The sequence below is a fragment of the Drosophila subobscura genome, chromosome U (genome assembly GCF_008121235.1).
Source record: "Drosophila subobscura isolate 14011-0131.10 chromosome U, UCBerk_Dsub_1.0, whole genome shotgun sequence".
Classification (NCBI taxonomy): domain Eukaryota; kingdom Metazoa; phylum Arthropoda; class Insecta; order Diptera; family Drosophilidae; genus Drosophila; species Drosophila subobscura.
The window spans coordinates 15733373-15752122 of record NC_048534.1 but is presented as its reverse complement, the minus strand read 5'-3'; the positions used below and the strand labels follow the sequence as shown (position 1 = coordinate 15752122).

The 18750-nt window shown below is 42.2% G+C and overlaps 2 protein-coding genes and 1 long non-coding RNA gene across 8 annotated transcripts in view; 2 read left to right on the top strand and 1 right to left on the bottom strand.

The window, feature by feature from the left end:
- Nucleotides 1–18750, top strand: part of LOC117902203 (semaphorin-1A) — a 113113-nt gene that overhangs the window by 12398 nt on the left and 81965 nt on the right. The window lies entirely within an intron of this gene.
- Nucleotides 9184–12672, top strand: LOC117902209. The gene is made up of 3 exons (XR_004649383.1): nucleotides 9184–9438; nucleotides 11677–11690; nucleotides 12660–12672. It is a non-coding gene; the product is annotated as an uncharacterized LOC117902209 (long non-coding RNA).
- Nucleotides 16602–16973, bottom strand: LOC117902208 (bomanin-3). The gene is made up of 2 exons (XM_034813428.1): nucleotides 16847–16973; nucleotides 16602–16778 (listed from the first exon to the last, which is right to left on the bottom strand). Exons 1-2 carry the CDS (start codon nucleotides 16956–16958, stop codon nucleotides 16705–16707), a joined length of 186 nt encoding a protein of 61 aa, XP_034669319.1. The 5' UTR covers nucleotides 16959–16973; the 3' UTR covers nucleotides 16602–16704.

Genomic DNA, 18750 nt, shown 5'->3' with positions numbered 1-18750 from the left:
CTTTAGAAACCAAAATCCCCAAATGTATCTTCCAAATACACGTACACATTGTGTTTGTGTGTGTGTGTGTGCGACTTTTGTGGTCGGTTGCTTGTCTGTGGAAGCAAATTTCGTGTGTCCACAAAAGATAATTCGAACGGAACAGCTGACGAGGCACTCAGCCGTCTGATTTCCATTTTAGACTGAAGCAAATACAGATACGAGCAGGAGAGACAGATACAGATACAGATATTTGCAGGAAGTTTTGGGCTTATAATTCCGCCAGAATACATCCTCTCCATGCCCAGGCAGCTGGTTAAAGTTTGAAATTAATAAGGACTTGCAGAGGCATCAGTGGAGAGTGTTTTCAACTGTGGAAAACAATGGAAAATCTTCAACTCAGAGTGGTCAGAGGGGGGATGGATGAAGCTGCCAACGGATGCGCAACTAAATCGTCCGTGTCATCACGCTGAGCGACCCCCAACTTACATCTTCGCCTCGTACTCTCCCACGACTGTCATTCGCATTGCCATTCCCATTCCCATTCCACATTCTCATTCCACATTCACATTGCATTTTGCTATCCGTCTACACTGTTGACTTATTTGCTTTGAGATAAACGCCAAGTTGATTTATACAACCCACCGACAATTCATTCAGCCATTTGCACCAGCCAGCGGCCACCACTCTCGCCCGCTCAGTTGTTCATTCATTCATTCATTCATTCATTCAGTCAGTCAGTCATTCATTCATTCGGTCGCCCGGTCGCTCGGTCGCTGAGTCGCTCATGGCAGAGACATGCAGTCAAGCGTACAAAATTCTTGTTTGTTTGTTTCTTTATTCATTGAGCAAGCAGTCGACTTCCTTGCCACCAGATCAGAGTGTGCTGCTGCAGTGGCAATGCCTGGACAGAGGCTAACCGAACGACTAACAAACTGGCAAACAATAAGTGCATGAGGAGGTTGAGCAGACTCTCCAAGGATGCGCCTGTGAGCGTGGCAGGAACTCCACAATCAACTCGCATCGACTGCGACTGTGGTGTCGTTCAGAGTTCAGGTCTGCCACTGCCACGCTCGCATGTTTAATTCAATCAAAGACCTCACCTATTCACATAATTTACTTCTTGATTAAATTACCCACCAAAAATACTATACTAATAAATAAATTGAATGAGAAAACCAGCAGCTCCACTGCCTCACAGCTGCTGAACAATTGATTTACTTGTTTGACATTTGTCGCTGCTTTCTTCTATGGAAACTTCTTTCTATCTGATGTTTTTTTTCGGTTGCATGTGAGAGCGGAAAGTTCAAAGGGTGGCAAGCATTGTATTTGATGGTTGATTGCTGATAGTTCCACAAATGTAGCAACTAGCAAAAGGCAAATCAAGGTCGAAAGTAGAGAGAAGCGCCAGGCTGTACCTGAAGTGTATTCCAACTGGCTTAAGGTACAAATTGAAATTAAATAGCTTGCAAATGTGCGGGCATTCATCTAGATTCTCGATCTTCAGTTGCGTAAGCCACTCATTAAAGTAAGCCTCTCAGAGCTCTTGGCCCAAACCTTTTCGGTTCCATTTTTATACTCTCCATTTCGTTGATGTGGGGATCTGTTTTATGTGCGAGTAACTGCCACCCTCTTTGCCACCCTCCTCTCATGTATATTCTGTGGGCCTTTTCGTGGGTTGTGTTGGCATGGCGGTTGAATAATGGCGGCTTGTATGCTTAGCGGCAATTAATCAGCGGAACTGTCCGCACCCAAACATGCGTGAACCGCCCAGCCCACACACCCACACACGCACACACACACAGAGAGTGGAAATAGTAAAGAGAGAGAGAGAGTGAGAGAGAGAGAGATAGAGATACGAGGCGACCCTAAAAATGTTTTGCTGTAATTAACTTAGATAAACAAAGAGCCAAACACTGCAGCACGGCGGCCATGGGGACATTCAGAGTCGTCGAGTCCGAGTGCCACCGAACGGCAGCAGTCGTTGTGTCCTTGTGCGCCTTGAGACCATCATCCCTCACTGTAAGAACAGCAGCAGGAAGGAGATAGAGAGGGAGAGAGTAAGAGAGAGAAGTGGAAAAGAGTAAAGTGGAGTGGTGTGGTGTGGTGTGGTCTATGGATTGGCTTGGACCCACTTCCGTTCTCGTCTGCTGCTGCTGCTGCTGCTGCTGCCACTTGGCAGTTGAGAAAAATGATTGCCTCAAATAAATCATAATTAGGCATGTAAACATTTAACAGATGTGAAACGAGTCGTCAGTCAGTCCGTCAGTGTGTGTGTGTGTGTGTGTGTGTGTGTGCAAGACAAAGCGATAACATAAATCGTTGATTGCGTCCAATCCAATCTCCAATCCCAAAACCAAATTGTGTTCTTTAACGCATAAAAACTCACTCTCCAGCAGCAGGCCAAAAGCTCGTACAAATTTATGGCCGCAGAAAACGGGCAAATTTGTAGGCAAATCTCTGCGCCAGAATTGCAAACGATAAATCAAGTGGTCAAATGTATCAATTTCATTGTTGATTTACATGCACAAATCTGTGGCAGGTATTTTAGCTTTTTGATCGAAAATTGTGCGAATTTTCATATTATTTTTTGGCTATAGAAAATCCCAAGCTCTGGTCCATGGCCATACTTCAAATAAATGCTTTGACATAGTTTTAAATGCGGTAAACAAATGCAATTGAAATCGATTAATGTTTGCGGTGCGATCAAATTATGTTGCTGATTTATGCCAATTATCAAATGACAGTACTCGCACGTCTCTCTCTCCCTGTCTATTCATGATTAAAGCAATACTTTTAATCATTGTAAAATCGATAGATAAATATTGTACAAGATTGTACCAACCATTGGGTCATCTGGTCATTGTCTTGCAGAGTTTATCGCTCCCCCACATTGGCTGCTGCTCGTAAATTTCATGGCATTAATTACAGCGTCTGTTGGCTGCTGTCGCTGTTGCTATTGTTATTGCTGTTGATATTGTTTATACACATTTGTGAGAGAGATAGCGCGATGTTGTGCTCTTTTAATTTCTCCGTCTCTGCCTTAATGATGCATGAATTACTAGACGTGGGCGTGTACGCCAGGGCAGAGGCTTAGGGTCGAGGTCAACATTGTTCATGTTGCATGTCATTCGTTCTGCGGTTCATTGACTAGACTACTGCCCGTACCCCTTTGTCTGGTAATTGATTTCTTACCTCTTACCAAGGAGAGCAGGGAAAAATAAATACCCGTAATTACGATTATTTCTGACGTGTGTGGAGTGGAGTACCAGTTCCTGTCCTGCCCATTGTGCGGTAGGTAAACGAATCAGTTTACGAGTTCTTTGTGCATTCGTAATTGGTTGTGTGTGGGGCTCATTATAATTGCCACTAGAATTGATTGGGTTAAGGGATTTACATGGAATTTCCAATGATCGTTTTCTAATCAAATTTGTTTCCCTTTTTTCTCATTTCAGGTACGTAAATGCATCAGAAACTGATAGAGGTACGTGAATAGAATGTCGTTTGAATGAAGGTTTGACACACAAAACTTTGCTGTATTTACATTTAAAGACTTTTTGCAGTTCACTTTTCAGCGGTTAAGAAAAAAAGTGACCCCGACTCTCGACTTTTGTGCTGCAATTTATTTTCAGCAGCTTATCAAATTAAAGTTTTGCGGGATCTTTCCAGCTAGCACTTTTTTTTGCGGCAGCTTAACCTTGCACCACCCTCCCGCACCCACCCATGGGATCCACTTTTCCCTGATGTTTTTTTATTTTTAGTACAGAGTGTCTGAATGTTGTCGCCATTTGCGTTGAATGGCGACAGCAACAATAGGAGCAACAACACTGCGTAATAGAGTCGGTTAGTTGAACCCGGACTCCCCTCGAGAAAGAGAGGACTTCTCCCCAATTGGCTCTGGCCTGTGAGCGAGCAGGAGGGTGGGAGGGAGGTAGGGTGAATTAAGTCTTTGCAGCAGTCAGCACAACAATGGAATGTCGTGCTATCTCTCGGGTGCACAATGTTAGAGTTGCACTTAACTTCAGACACAGGAAGGCAAAAAGGAATAGAAAGGAAATGCAAGGACTTGCATAGAGCTCCACAATAAGCACAAGGACAACTGGCGAAACGTTGAGCAGGATGCTGACTGCTGACTACTGACTCTCCCCCACTTTCTCTATGTGTACGTCCGATGTACCGCTGACAAAAACAAAAGTCGCCATGAACGTTGCATGAAATAGCTGCAGCGTTTGCTTTTGCTTTTGCTTTTGCCGTTGGCAAAGTCAAGTGCCAGGCGATTTTTCTTACACAATAATACACTTTTCCCCATTTCGCTGACAGGGCTTCCACTTTCAATATCCTGTAGGTATGCGGTTAGTGGGTATGATAATTGTATGCAACGTAAAAAGGAATACATTCTGTGGGTTCTTTGAATTATTTTAAATGGGACTAAAAGAAATGGAAACTCTGAGAGTAAAAATCCAATTAAAATATCGAATAATTATGTAATTTCTTAATATTTAAAGAGAAATATCGTAGACATTTTTTGCATCATTCCGGCCATAAAAAGTTTTGTTTTTGCGACTCACATTCAAATGAATTGTTTTTTGTATGTTCCATGGATAATTGTCGATTCATTTGTATTCATTGCAATCAATCCACGATCTAATGGTAATACAAGTTGTCTCAACCTGCACTCCAATATTCCCTGCTGTAATTTTTCTCACATTTCATTTCATCTGCGACTCTTCACTCGACTCTTGCCTGACGGAGAGGAACAGCAGCTCCTCCTGCACATGCACAGCGTATGACGTCACTTAGCGCAGACAACTGTGATAATGATAAAATTAGATTATAGATGCTTTTCATTTTTCACACCCAACTTGCTGCTGCCGCTGCAGCCTCTTTGTGTGGAGTGTGTGGAGCATGGAGGAGGAGTACATTTCAATTTATGGCTGCTGTGCCGCCCATGTAGGGGAATTCCATGCGGGTGCTGTTCTGGAAAAATAATTACCATCAAAGTTTTATATTACACACATATGTATTTATTTATTATAGGAGGGAGCGGGGGTGCGGGGTGCTGCTGCGGCTGCTGCAGCGGAAGATACACAGAAAGTCAAGTGGAATGAAGCGAAAATTTCCAAATGCATTTGACAGTTTGCTTAAGAGCATTTGTTCTCGCAGGCAACTGGCGAATGAATTGTCTGAAAGATGCGAATACCAATTGTTCATAGGGAAGAGGAGTGGAGGGATGTGGTGGGGTGTTGCACGTGCAACAGCTGCCACTGTTGTAACAGTTGCTTGGAGCAGCTTCAGTTTCAGCTTCAACACATTTGACGATTATCAAAGTGCCCCCCGGACCCTTTTTCTTTCCACAGCTGCTGCTGCTGCTGCTGCCACTGCAGCATCGAACAATTTCAATTGAGAAAATTATTTCTATATTTGTCTTTGCTTCTCCCTCTCTCTTTCTGTTGTCTGTGCAAAATTCGACACAGTTTCCTTAAGTAATTGAATTCAATTGTATCCACAGTAACCATCGACGACGACTTTGGTATTTCTGTGACTGAAGCCAGCGATAAAGTTGTGGAAATGTAAGCCCAACTGCCACCAACAGAAAGGCAAGTGGCAAGTGTTTTATGGAGATATCGTATGTAGGTTTGAGTACTGAATTGATAGGAGTGAATGTACATTTTGGAAAGAACCTTATTATATTTTTAGAACAGTTGCTGAGTTTATGGGAACAGCTAAAAACTCAGCAAGGAATTCCACTTCTTAAGAGCACTTATTATAATTATTATAATTATTCTAGCATCAAGAGATGGCCCTCAGTTCTATGATTTATATTTTCACAATCGAAATGAAATACTTTTGGCGTTTGCCGTAGAGATAAAACCACGGTTTAATTCGTTTTGAAACAGAAACCAAAGTAATTCATTTCGTAATTCAATCCGCTGGAAACCCTTACCCTTACCCCTTTGCTATCCCTTCCTGTTTTTCCCACAGCAATTATTTTCACATTATGTGGGATTTATCTCCTGGATATCAAAGGGGGAAATATACAAAAATTAAACAAGCCAAACCATCAAATTAGTGTTAGCCGCAAAGGATTTTCCAAACTATTTCAAACACTGTCCGACAACAAAACCCGAGTAAAAACGAGAAAACGCCATGGAAAATACTAATTACTCTGCACTAAAAAAAACTTTAACGATGAGTGTCGGGCAATCTTGACGAGGGTACGAGGCAGGGGTGTGGGGCATGGTAACCGCGTTGCTATAAAACGAGAAATATTTGAGTGTAAACACAACGTATGTACAATCCATCCTCTGGCGCTGCCGGGAGAGAGGCGCCACACAGAAGAGTGTTTTTCAGGGGCGTTGCATGCCACACACAGGCACTACACACACTCGCTGCCGCCTAGATACATTTGTATCTCTTTGGAGCTCTCTCTTCTAAAAGAGGGCGAGACCAAATGCAAATGCAAATGTCTGCCTGTCTGTCTGGGCCCCTGCCCAGTGCTGGATACTTAAAAGGGGGAGGCCAGCCGGGTGCACATGTTGCAAATGCATTCGACGTGAACGTGTCGAAAGTAAGTTGCAGTTGCAAGTGACAAAATCGCGTTTTGCTACGTGATACAGGCTTTGCCTCCGGGCTCTAAGCCACTCCGAAGCGTACAGAGCTACAAACGCGTATGTAGATACATAGATACATACATATGTATCTACGTTCCGCCGACAGCGCAAACTATTTGTCACGGAATTCCTTCGACACTGGGATTAAGTTCTCGCATTGCACAACTCCGCGTCTCGAGATTTACTTTTCCAACAGAGCCAAAAGCTCTGCTCGAAAAAGGAAAATCGAAAAAGTAAAAGTGTCAAAGGATGGCAGGGGCATGTGCCACAGGGATTCCCACCTGATTTCAAGATTCTTGTAGTTGCAGCAATTACGGAAAACTTTCTTCGCTTTTGTGTGCTGGGGCTTTGACTTTTTGGGGCACAAGTCAAGTGTCCAATTAGGCGTGAAAATGAAAGATTCAGAGGCAGGGAATGCATGGAAAGCTAATTAAGGGCCACATTAACTTAGGGAAAGTAAGTTCCTTGAGATCTACAAAGAGCTACTAACTATTTTGTATTATGTATAAAGAAATAAATAATAAGAAAAGTAAGGAAATAATAATATAAATAAAACTAAAGAAAAATAAGACTTATTAAATGAACATGGGGGACTATCAATAGTCAAATAATAATAATAATAAACATTAATTAAAAAAAAAAAAATAATAATGCAAATAAAAAACAAAATTACAATGAAATATTGAGAAAAAGAAAATAATAATTACGAAATATTATTTTATTTTATTAAAAAAATAAATAAGTATTGATAAAACAAAGAATATGCTTCCATTGAAGCTGAGATTGAATTTAGAAACATCCCCAAGAATGACCATTCACAGCAAATCATTAAACCGACTCGTTTTCCTGCCACTTAGGATCGTTCTATCAACATCTAGGAGAAGTTAAGTTGCATTGCCCGCAAGCGAGTGAACATATCTACAAATTAAGAAAGGAAAAAAAAACAAGTAAAAGAACAAAGCGAAAAAGATTGCTGTACAGTGGAGTCGTTTACATGAGCACAACAAACAAACTAGCAGAAAGCAACACAAAAAAGGAGCATTGAAAAGCAGGAGGAATGGAAGAAAAAACCAGCGTGTGACGTTCTGATATGTGGAACACGCCCCGTGGATACCACACCCACAACTGGCCCGCGGGGGCAGGCGGGAACGCAGCTGAAGGAAAAGAAATAGAAACATGTGTCTACATTCGCATCAGAGCCAAAAGGAAACTCCATGTTTCGCACAAGTGCGGAGGCAAGAGGCAGGAGGCAAGAGGCAGCATGCATTAAAAATCCACGCTTCCGGCAGGAGTTTCGCCTCCCAGAAAGCCATCACTACCGCGCAACCCACCCTCGTCCCCTCCACTCATTCAGGGTTTCAATAAAAAGATACAAACCAACACTGTGCGGGGAGGGGGCAGAATGTATCTAGGGGGAATGGCAAATGCATTTGGAGTGTTTGCGGCAAATGCCAAAATGAAATACATAATACGGGAACGAGTACGAGCACTCCTGCCTGCTGCCTGCTGCCTCTCCTCCCACGTCCTTCGTTTCATTTTGTTTTGCGCTGAGTTGCATTTTTGTTTTCGCTACTGGATATATACATATACATATATACACTCGTATCATGACCGATTTAGCTAAGGGAAAACCTCCCTCACCAACTGCTATTTTTTTCCCTTTTAGTTATATTTTTTTTTGGCTAAAAATGTAGTACCGCTGGAAGGCATTTTTGCTCCGTGTTCCGTTCGAGAGAGATGTTTTGTAATCCGCTTTTAAAATAATGAAAGAGCGACAAAAAATATATGCTGCACATAAACATCTATAGAAATATCTAGAGAGATTTAAAGCTGAACTTTTTCTACTGAATTTGCACTGTTCTGTTTGCCTGCCTAAACTTGTTATTGGTTCAAAGCGCTGGGAGCAAGTGCTCCTGCGAATATTGCCAGTATATAGTGTATTGTTGGTACAATAAATCTCTTGCAGGCGAATCAATAAAACTTGCTAATTTTCCGCTCCAATTAGCAGATTATACTCTCAACCAATCTCGGCAAATGGCGACGGAGGAGGGATAAAAGGAAAATAAGTTTGCACAATGGCGAAACAAGTTCCGAAGGAGCAGTAGCAACAGCACCAGCAAAAAAAAGTTTCCTTCTTCCTTTTTTCGTGTACATGGATTTTATCCTCCTCTAAAAAAAAAAGAAATAAAAACATTCAAGACTAGAACCGAGGGCAGTGGCCGGATAAGAGAAAAGCCAGTCCTTGGCTTGGATTTCTTTTTTTTTTGGGCATTCATCGCGTGGGATCTACACGTCGACAGAAAGAAGACTTCGTTCTGTTCTGTAGATTGAAGAACTGTGTAAATGTTGGACAAGGCAAAGAAAAACACGGATTAAATTAGGCTTTTCTTGGCTGGCAATTGTTTCTCCAGCTCACTCGATTTATTTGTATAATTTGAAGCAGTTCCCCAGTATAACGTCACCCAATCGATAGTTGATCCAGTTCCAAATTCTATGCAAAGTAAATTACTGTCGAAAATCAAATGCAAATTCCAAGAGTAAGCACTTGCCCGAAAGTTATCTATTTCCGAATTACATTCTCCAATGCGTTGGGGTTTCCATCCCCTTCGAACTGTGCAACTTATAAACAAGATTGCAAATTTAATTTAAAGACCAATCGGAGTTCCGTTGAACAAGAAGAACAATATTTATCCAAGCCATATATCTATCGCTTCTGCTGTGTTGTGTTGTGCTGCTGCTGCAGTGCAACCGTTTGGCCCACCAGCGGGGCTGTGTGGTGTGGCAACTTTATGGCTGATTTGTAGCATGCAGCAAGCAATAATTCAATGCTCTATGAAGGGCAAAGGGGGTTGGGAGAGCAGCAGCCCAGTCCCATCGTTGGAGAGACAAAAGCCTTCCATTGCTGGATATTCCAACACCTTCGACAATGTCGTTGTCACTTGGTGGAAACGGGAGAGACGAATGGAGTGGAAGTAGCAGTGGTACGGGGCAGGAGCAGGCGCCGGCTGCTTGCAACTGCAATCTGTCTGCCCTGCCAATCTCCCTGTCGGTCTGTCTGCCTTTCTCTTCTGTCTGCTAGTCTGCTAGTCTGCTCTTCCCTCAATTCTGTTTGGTTGGTATTCTCGGGGTGAGGATTCAGTGCCTGCCATATGCGTCCTTCTGACGCCAATGCCAATGCCGCCGCCGCCACCTTGAGTGCAGCAGCGGCAGCAATCGGTTGCACCTTTGAAGCGTGTCCGTGTTGCACCACCAACAGCGTCAGCAACAGCAACAGCAACAATTTGCATAGACAGTCACACTCCAAGGGCTGCTTGCTTTCATTGATTAGAGATGGTGAAATGTCCAACGATGTTTGAGCTGTGGAAATGGAAGAGGCATTCGGGTGTGGAGATTCGAGAGAGGTTTTCAGCCTACAAAAAAGGGGAGACAATAATGGGATCACCCATAAATTGCTTTCTAAGAACAAAAAAAAAACTAAAAAAAAAATATGTCAAGAAAATAAATATGTTAAACGATTAAAAATAAAATAAATATGTTTATAAACAAAATAAAAATAATAATTGAACTTAATTTTAAAAATTAGAATGCATTATAAAAAAGTAAACAACGATAAAAAAGACTAAAAAAAGGAAACAGTTTTTTAAACTAAATCAGTAGTCACAAAAAATTAAAAAAAAAATATATATAATAAATATATGTAAATTTATAAAAAAATCTAAAAACTTATAAAAATATTTTTTTTTTCGCCTCCTTGTTGAAAATGATTATTTTTGCACTTTTCGCTTGTGACTGAGGCTGTGCCTTGGGACTTTAAATAAATCATAAAGAGAATAACGTGCGGTCGTCACGCGCACATCTCTAACGAAGCATGCCGAATCCTCTGGTCTCTGGTCTCTGGCTTCGGTTCCCCTCCCTCAAAATGCATATGCAACATTGTATCTATATTTGTTTGTATATTTGTAAGCAGATGATCTACACCCACCGCCAGCCGGGCGGCAGCGAACGCACACGTGCTCTCCCTCTCTCTCCCTCTCTCTCCCTCTCTCCCTCGCTTTGTTGCATGTTGCATGCCTCGTTGTGGTGTTTATTTTTTCCTTTGTGCACTGCAATTTGTTCTGCAACGCTAACATAAACACCCATGAATCCCATGCATCCCATGCATCCATCCCTTATTCTCCGTTTGCAAAAGTTCTTTCAACTTCAACTTCGACTTCAACTTTACCTTGGGTTGCATTTGGTTTTTGTCATTGCCATTATAATTGATGGGAATATAATTTTGTTTCGTTGCCATCCCACCAATTTCCACAATCTCTTTGGCGATGGGATGGCCGCCGCCACCACCCCTTCCCCTTTGGCTTTTGGCAAACGGAGTTTTATGCAAATTTTATCGTGCAAATTGCTTTTAATGCATTTTGAATGCAATTTGTGTTTTGTATGTTTGAAATTGGAGTGCGCCACAGTGCGCCAGCGCCAGGGCCAGTGCCAGTCAGACAGCACACAAAAACTCGTAATTGAAACTGAAAGATTTTAATTTAATTTGAGTTTCTGTTTCTCTTATCGCCATCACAGCCCTCAGCTAGCTGCCTCGCCTCGCCATCCCTTGGAGGCTATTGTGTGTGTGTGTTGCCTTTGCCCCTCCTCAGCGAGTGGAGAGAGTGTTGCACTGTATTTTTAGCTGCAGCATTCGGCAGCATGCGGGATGCATGCAACCTTCGTTGCGCCTCTGATGTGTCTGCCAGTATCTGCATTTCGGTTGTGGGGGGCCATTCATTGAATTGATTTAGATAAAATTCATTCGTGTCTCGGTTTTGTGTTGATTACACGCCACGCACAAGCACCAGCAGCAGCAGCAGCACAGCATTCATGCAACTTCATTATGCCACCCGAAATGTGGCATGTAAATTGTGCATCCCGGCGTCATCATGGCATAGATTGAGGTGTCCCCACACCCCGTCTCCGGAGTCCCTGTCAAACGAGCTTGTAAGTGTGTTTGGGGGCTTTCATTTTTGGGGGGCTGGGGCTGAGATTTATGAGATGCACGCACACACATGCCATACGGCATATAAATCTCAATCTGGCATTGGAGCGGGAGCTGGGAGCGTGCAGCCACACTGCTCCCTGCCTCGTGTGTGAGGTGTGATAAAGACTTTAATTTGATTTAAGGCATTGCAGTGCACTGCATTGCATTGATTCCTGTATTCATTAAGTCATTTGGTTCTGATTATGGCAATTGTCCTTGCATCTATCGCTTGGCACTTTTGACACCTGGCTTTCCTCTATGTTTCAGTTGTCTGGCTGTTTAATGACCTTTATCCTTAGCATTATCTGCATTAGCCTTAAAGCATATTGAAATAAGTTCTTAATCTGATTAGGGGTCTCTGGTCTCTGGGGGCAATAAGCTTCACAGAGCCAGCGCACTGACCATTTTCTGCGCTTTGTGCCACGAGACCACTGAGGGGGCAGGGTGGGGTGCTCCCCCCGTTCCTACGTGCCACCAAACAATGAGCAATCAAATTAAATCCACACTTCATTGTGGGATAATGAAAGACTTCCCTTCCCTTCCCTTCCAGCCCTGCCCCAGCCCTGCCATAAAAAAGTCTCTCTGGCCAAATGATGTTAATGAAATTAACGCCAAGTTATGGCCAACTTTTGAACAGATGACTTACCTGCTACGGGATTATGCTTAACTTTTGTTGGAAAATCAAAAACTTTTACTTACCAACACACAGAAACTGACAGAGGGACGGTGGGGCGTGGGGTCTTCTGTTGTCCATTGAAGGGCAAAAGGGGTTGCCACGGCCACACATAGCAAACCACATCTAAAACGAGGGATTTCCTTAACGGATAAAGTAATTTTTTAATCCCTTTCTCGGGTTACCACTCGAATCCACATCCACTGCTGGGGCGACCTTTTATAACCTTCAAATGAGCAGCCAGCACGCGGCTGGTTGGGGATCCAAATAACAATTTAATTATGAGCATACTCTGTCTTTCGCAAACTCCTCTCCGGTGTGTATGTCCCAATACGAATTCAAGGACAAATTATAGCCATAAAGTTTCCGTCGGCAGCAGCAGCAGCAGCAGCATCAGCCTTTGGGATAAGCTAAGAGCTCATTAATGTCACATTCATGGTGGCTGGAGCTCTCTCTCTCTGGCAAGAGCATAAAATGAGCCCAAATTCTATCAGGGTATCTCCCAGGACTAGGACTGGGACTGGGACTGAGGCTGAGGCTGCTCCCAGTATCCATTTAAATTGAGTGCACACACAACAAATTGTTTATGGGCGTGTGCTGTGCATCTCTTCTGGCTCTGGGCCAGACCGAGTGTCGTCTGTGAGGTAATTAACGTGGCTGGAATGCCCCCAACCCACTCTAACCAAAGTGCCCCGCAGTAAAATAATCAAAATTAGCCAGAAAACGCCATCATCGTTTTGGGTTTTTGTTTTTTTTTGGGGGAGGCTAGCCATTTATTTTTGCTTGCATTTTGCCATCTACCAAAAGGACCTGCTGCTGCCTTGGTGCCATGTGAATTATTTAGGGATTTGTATTTAAAGTGTGTTTGGAATGGGGCTCCCTCACATTAGAGGTAAACACTCTAAAATGGGTTTAACATTATCATTTACATTGGGGTATGTGGTAATGGAATTAGCTGTGTTTATTATTGTGTAAATATACATTTTTGAGTGCTATAATTGTTTTATTTGTAGAGGCATCAAATGGCAAATACTTCTAAAACTTTGCCAATACAATTGTAGAATGTCAAACGATTCTCCTCTCAAAGTTTCTCAAAGCTAAACCGCAAATTTCCTTTTGAATTTGAAATATTTATCCCATTTCTTTACCAGCGTTTATTTTATTTTCCATTTCTTTAGAAAATAGCTTCAAACAGGCTTCGAGAAGCCTTTTCGTGTGGCTGAATTTATGTTTACCCGTCGCACTAATTAAATTTAATATGCATATTGCCAAGGCATTTGAAATTGCCAGTCCAGTGTCCAGTGTCCAGGACACTGAGAACCAGCCCGGGAACCACAAGCAGTTCGAAGGGGGTTGCAGAAAGGAAGGCCATAGGGAGAGACCGCCCTTGCGGTTAGTCTGCCAGTGGCTGTGTTCCTCCCTGTGTGTATGGGTAATAAATTTGATTAGTAGGATTTACGGGCAGGCCAAAAGACGGGACTTGGACTGGACCCTACGTAAGCGCCAAATGTTTCTTGGTGCAGTAAATTTTATGCTAAACAGTTGAGGCAAAAAAAAGGTTGTTCGAAGGAGTTTGTTGGCCTTTTCTTTACTGGTTTGTCCGTGTCTTTTCTACTGTTTTTCTTTATTTTTTCCCCTCCACGTTTAACGAGTTGTTACAATAAAATGTTTATTGCATGCTTTATGGCGCTCACTTGTTCGTTATTTTCTGTGCACTTTTTTTTTGTGCTGCATGACAGAAACGGAAGTGCACAGAACGTTCCAAGGCGAAAAGTAGGGAGCTCGAAGTTAGGGAACCAAAAACTTCAAAGGGTTTTCCTATTTTCGGCTGAGGTGGCCGCACTTTGCAACGATTTCTCATCAGCATCACTGAAGCTGCCAAAAAGTATGCAACACATCCTCGAGCTCATTATTAACGTCATTATCGGGTCATAAAGCCAGAGAGTGGCAGAGAGTGTGGGAGAGTGAAGAAGAAATACCCACAAATGATGCCAAGAATCGGTCGAGATAAAACCGCTTCACGACATGAAGTGGCGTCGAAATGGCCAAGATTCAGACTCCTTGCTGTGGCTGTGGCGGTGGCTGTCAGCCTGCTGTGAGGCTGAGGCTGAGGCTGAGGCTCTGCTGCCATTTTGCCAAACTCTGAAATGCAGTCAATGCCTCCTCTCCTGGATTTGCCATTCACTCTCGTTCCCTTCACTCATTTGCAGCTAAATTATGCGCATTGGGCTGCTTTTGGTATTGAAATTACGAGTATTTCTACCCTCACTCGTGTTCTTTCTTCTGCTATTTTTTGTTGGTTGCTGCCGCTCGTTTGGGTGCTGCTGCTGCTGCTGCCACTGCTCTGATGATGATGATGATGGCACCCCCTTGCCTTTGTGCCTCAGTGTTTGTGGTTCAAAAGTGAAAAGGAATTTTTTGTGTGCCTGCAAAATGCATTTTGATGATTTGCGCTGCAGGGACATAAATCTACATTCGCAATTTGGCAAGAAAAATCCCGAAATTTAGAGCGAGTGCAGTGAGATGATTTAAATGAATGCTTGAAAAGGTGCCAAAGAGCATTTCTTAAATGTTTTTGATTTTCAAAAGATTTTAAATGCGTTTAAATATTTTTATATTTTTTTTTTTTTATTCAGCAAATTTTTAATGTAGACATTTTATCTCTTTTATTGCAGGTAAGCGTTGATGAACAGAAATCTTAGAAGACGATCGATTTGAAGTTAAATGTCTATAGATAAGTATGTAAATATGTATCAATGCTAAGGCATGCCAGAGAGCGGTATAGGAACACGAAGAGAACTCAGCTGTCAGCCGGCATCGACTCATTCGATTTTTTGTTTGTTTTATGCATTGCGCGCAGTGTGTTATCGCTTAATCTTCAGTGTAACTGCAATCTTTGCTTGGCAATGCACATGCTCTTCCGTTTGCTTCGTTTCTTTACTCTCTCAGTAAAGGGCATCGCTACAAAGCGCAAGCAATGCACATGCCCTCCCAATTGCTTCGCTACATTACTCTCTCAGCAACAACAACAATGCCCGACGCCAAGCGTGATCGATCGTGTCGACTAACGGAACCCGCAAGCTCTTTTCACGGGCATCGCCACAAAGCGCAAGCAATGCACATGCCCTCCCAATTGCTTCGCTACATTACTCTCTCAGCAACAACAACAATGCCCGACGCCAAGCGTGATCGATCGTGTCGACGAACGGAACCCGCAAGCTCATTTCACGGGCAGCGCTACAAAGCGCAAGCAATGCTCATGCCCTCCCAATTGCTTCGCTACATTACTCTCTCAGCAACAACAACAATGCCGGACACCGAACGTGATCGAACGTGTCGACTAACGGAACCCGCAAGCTCATTTCACGGGCAGCGCTACAAAGCGCAAGCCATGCACATGCTCTCTCGAGTGCTTCATTGCAACGCTCTCTCAGCGGTTTTATATATTGCTCTCTCAGCAGCAACAACAGCACGCCAACGCGATTCTCTCGCTGTTCGCCGGTGCGCTCAACTAAAGAAAAGAGACTACCGATGCCCCTTATTCAGAAATCAATGCCATATTTCTTCATCCAATCAACATTGAGTTGAAGCCGGCCACAACTCTCACACCTTTATGGATATGGCTGTGGATATCCTTATTTACGGGTAGTGGCAATCGATTTCATGATTCATTATTCCCCACACAGCAAATTGGGATTTATGAGCACTTAAATAAGCTTCATTTCGCTGCTCAAATTATCAGAGTGAACTGATGAAATTATAATATCCTACCAGCAATATATGTACATATGTATGTACAATGTGTGCATATTAAAATAACGCATTAATTATTATGCATTTTTAAAGAGGCGCCAGCATTGAGGGAGGAACACTTGAAAAATATGCGACACATTTTCAGGACTCGGTTCGGGGCTCGGCGCGGGGCAAAAATGCTAATAAATCAAAGCAAATGCCAACAGCGGCAAAAAGAAAAGCGCAATCAATGACAGCAACACCTATGTATCTACATACCTCTACCAAGGGGATTGCAGATGGTGTGGTGTGTGTGTGTGTGTGGTTATTGGGGGCTCTGGCAGAGGCATTAACATAACTGTTATGTGCATATTAAGTGTACATTATGTTCCTTAATCCAGACAATAAAGCACCCAACAGTGCGGCAGCAGAAAATTAATGAAATTATGCAACAATTTTACAACAAATCAATGAAACGAAAGCCTCACAAGAGTAAACGAAAATGTTAATGCCACATGCCACGGGACACAGGCAGCACAGCACGTTCAATCGCCATAGAAATCAGGTCAGAGATTAAATAGAAATATGTTTCATTCACTTTCCATTGAGATTAGTGTGGGAATTTTATTGTGTAACCGTCAGAGCAAAAAGTCGATAAGAAATTGTGTGTATACGATTATATTCCAGCCTCACTTTCCGCCACGAACATTGCAAACGCGGCAATCGCCATTAATAATGACGTTTCCCGGATTTAGAGGGGTAGCTAAAATGAGAAGAAAATTTAAATTAATTTAATTTAATTTAATTGAACATTTGATTATATCGAATTACCATTAGCCAGAGCCAAGAGGCCGAACACAAAGGCAAGAGATAGGAATTTCATCTTGAAAGATACTGCAACAGAAGCTTGAACTGAACTGATGTCTGGACCAGTCCCATCCATTGGCTTTTATACGCTGCCTTCTCCACGATCGTTCTGTTATCAGGGAAAACCGCATTATTGTTTTTACGTGTGGATTTGCCCTAGTCTTTCTAGGAAATTCCCAATACACGAGTGTAATCTCAGAGAGACAGTGAGATTCGTTTTTAAGTATCGAATTCAATTAACGCGTTGCAGTGTGGGCAATGCTTCTCTTCTTTGGAAGTGTAGAACCCGTTTGCTAATCGCTTTTGATTGACAAGCTTTTCATGGAACTATGAATTTAGTGTCTAGATACAGCAAACACCCAACGATAAATGCGCTTAAACAGGTTCTTTGAACCTGGAATTCGCTTGGAACTTGTGCATCTTATTTATTATGGCTTGCGCGTGTGCTCTAAGAACTCTCTTGCAACAGACGGTGTAATAAATACTCTTACTTAGGCTTGGAAACTAAAGAACACAGAGATCACATATGTAGATGATTTTCGATTTGTTTAATATTTTATTTTACTTCATTTTTGGCAATAAATAAGTATTAGGAGCCACTTTTTGTGGCATGCACTAAAATAATTTGAAACAATTCATTGCTCCATTGTTTGTTGATTTCCGTATTCTGTTAATTTTGAAATGTCGCACTTCCAGAATTTTGAACCTATCCTGGGTGTGGGGCTGTGGGGTACCAAAATTGTTCACTTGATCGAAGGCCATATAAGAATTTTTTATTTACCAGTCTTCTTCAATTACCGCACCGACTAAAAACAACGCCATGAGCAGAGCCATTGCAAATGTTATAAATTGCTTCATTTTAATAATTTCTCAGATATTATTTATCGAATTGTTTACTGAACTGTAACAGAAGTTGAACTGATTTCAGTGCGCGTTATAAAAGGAACATATATATGAGTACTTATCCCATGTGTGGTCCATAGTTGGCTCTTATCGGACTGCAAATTCTCTGGGGTAATGGTCTTGTTGCATATAAAATATCCGAGATTTCAGGGGAACATTTCAGCGTATTTATTGTTCTATAGTTTTGTATTTCTTCACTTCTGATGATTCAGAAAATGAGAGAATTTAAATGTGAGGGGAAATTTACTATATTTTGAGTACATTTTGTGTCCCTAGAGATAAGGTTTTTCCGTTTCAACTTCCTGGAAAGACCCCGCTTATCCCGCTTTTTTGGGAATTATTTCTCTGTGTTTTTCCCTACTCCAAGAACTAATATTAAAATATTGTAAGAATTTATTCAACTATTTTTACGAGTATTCCTCGTTGCGATGTTCAGTGCTTTAACTCACGTTTTCCATCAAAATTAAAATTGTCAAAGTGAAAACGAATTTCGCTTATTTTAGGAAAGTGTGGAAGGAGGGCAAATAAAATGGCAAGTGCAATGGAAAAGTGAGGAGAAATGTAAGCAAACATAAATCAGTTCATCATCACAGCCGAGTCGAGTCCCTCCTGCCACAAGTACTTGTTCCATTTCTGCAAATCGTATCGACAATTTTCTTGTTGTTTGCAAATCGAATACCAAGTGAGCTGCGAGGAGATATTTTTTCTCAATTTTCTCCCTCTGCATTTTCTGCTGCTGCACCTTTTTACACTCTCTGCGATAGTTTTTCTTTTACCTTTTTTTCTATGTGCAGGAATAAACGTAATTCGTTAGAATCAAGCAAGGGAAAAAAATCCAAGAAGCAAATCAAATTAGGGAGAGTCTGAGTGAGTGGAAAAGGAGGGTAAATCGAGGGGAATGTGGGAGGAGAATGATGAATGGGAAGGGGGAGCGGGGTGCACATTAAAATTGTGTGGAAATCAAC